The 1,029-nt window shown below is 39.4% G+C and overlaps 1 protein-coding gene across 1 annotated transcript; it reads right to left on the bottom strand.

The window, feature by feature from the left end:
- Nucleotides 1-292: 292 nt before the first annotated feature.
- LOC145130981 (uncharacterized) lies at nucleotides 293-811 on the bottom strand. Its single transcript, XM_079065724.1, has one exon. The coding sequence runs from the start codon at nucleotides 809-811 to the stop codon at nucleotides 293-295; it is 519 nt and encodes a 172-aa protein (XP_078921850.1).
- Between the last annotated feature and the right edge of the window lie 218 nt (nucleotides 812-1,029).

Raw genomic sequence — 1,029 nt, 5'->3', positions numbered from 1 at the left:
AAACATCAAGATCCCTAGAGGTTAGGAACCTTGAGCGTCATGATCCTTCAATCTCTGCATACAAAAAACATTAGCTAGGGTTGAGCGTTAGCATGGCTAACACCCCTCCGATGCTTAAGGTAGTAATGGTATTAGAAGAAAATAAGTAATGAGAAATGAATTGTAGAAGATAAATAACATGCGTACGTCGAGTGTATCGGGGGTTTAACGGTTTTACTTACATGAAATAGGTTTTGAGATGTACAACGTTCCAAGATCTTGGTAAGATATTTCTGTCCGAGGTGGCTAAACACTATGCCCCCTTTCCTGCTTCAACGTCTATGAGATACGACCCTTCCCATTTTGGTGCCAATTTACCTGCACTAGAATCCTTGGTATTTTGAAATGTTTTTCTTAGTACCAAGTCTCCTACTTGGAATCTTTTGAATCTTATATTTTTATTGTATGCTCTGGTTATGCTTTGTTGAGGAGAAACTATTTGGATGTTGGCAAGATCACTAAGTTTATCTATAGTTTCGAGATGATGGGCCAAGCTCATATTGTTGTCCTCTTGGTTTTGAAGTAGGTATCTTGTTGTGGGAATCACCACTTCAGTGGAGATCAATTTTTTCGTTCGAAACACTAATGAGTAAGGGGTTTGTCCCATAGCTATCTTGGAAGTGGTTCTATCTGGCCATAATACGAAAGGAAGCTCTTCTGCCCATCTTCTTTTATTGTCATCCAAACTCTTCTTCAAGTTTTTCACTATAATTTTGTTTCTGGATTCTGTTTGGTCGTTGGATTGAGGGTGGACAGGAGTAGACATCGCCATCTTGATTTCCTAACTTGTGCAAAAGTCCCTCGTTCTTTTGCTTATGAATTGGGATCCATTGTCACATATAATCATAGCAGGGATCCCGAAGCTGGTCAAAATGTTACGTTTGATGAAGGAGAGTACATATTTGTCTCTTACTTGTACATAGGCTTCAACTTCTATCCACTTTGAGAAATAGCCAGTCATCACTAGCACGAAGTGTGACAACCCGAAAT

The sequence above is a fragment of the Lactuca virosa genome, chromosome 1 (assembly GCF_052849685.1).
Source record: "Lactuca virosa cultivar CGN04683 chromosome 1, Lactuca_virosa_CGN04683_v6, whole genome shotgun sequence".
In the NCBI taxonomy this organism is placed as follows: Eukaryota; Viridiplantae; Streptophyta; class Magnoliopsida; order Asterales; family Asteraceae; genus Lactuca; species Lactuca virosa.
Note: the sequence above shows the minus strand (reverse complement) of the source record. Positions and strands in the feature narration are given on the sequence as shown.

Coding starts and splice junctions, on each gene's coding strand:
- LOC145130981 (XM_079065724.1), bottom strand. CDS start 811: ATGGCGATGTCTACTCCTGTCCACCCTCAATCCAACGACCAAACAGAA.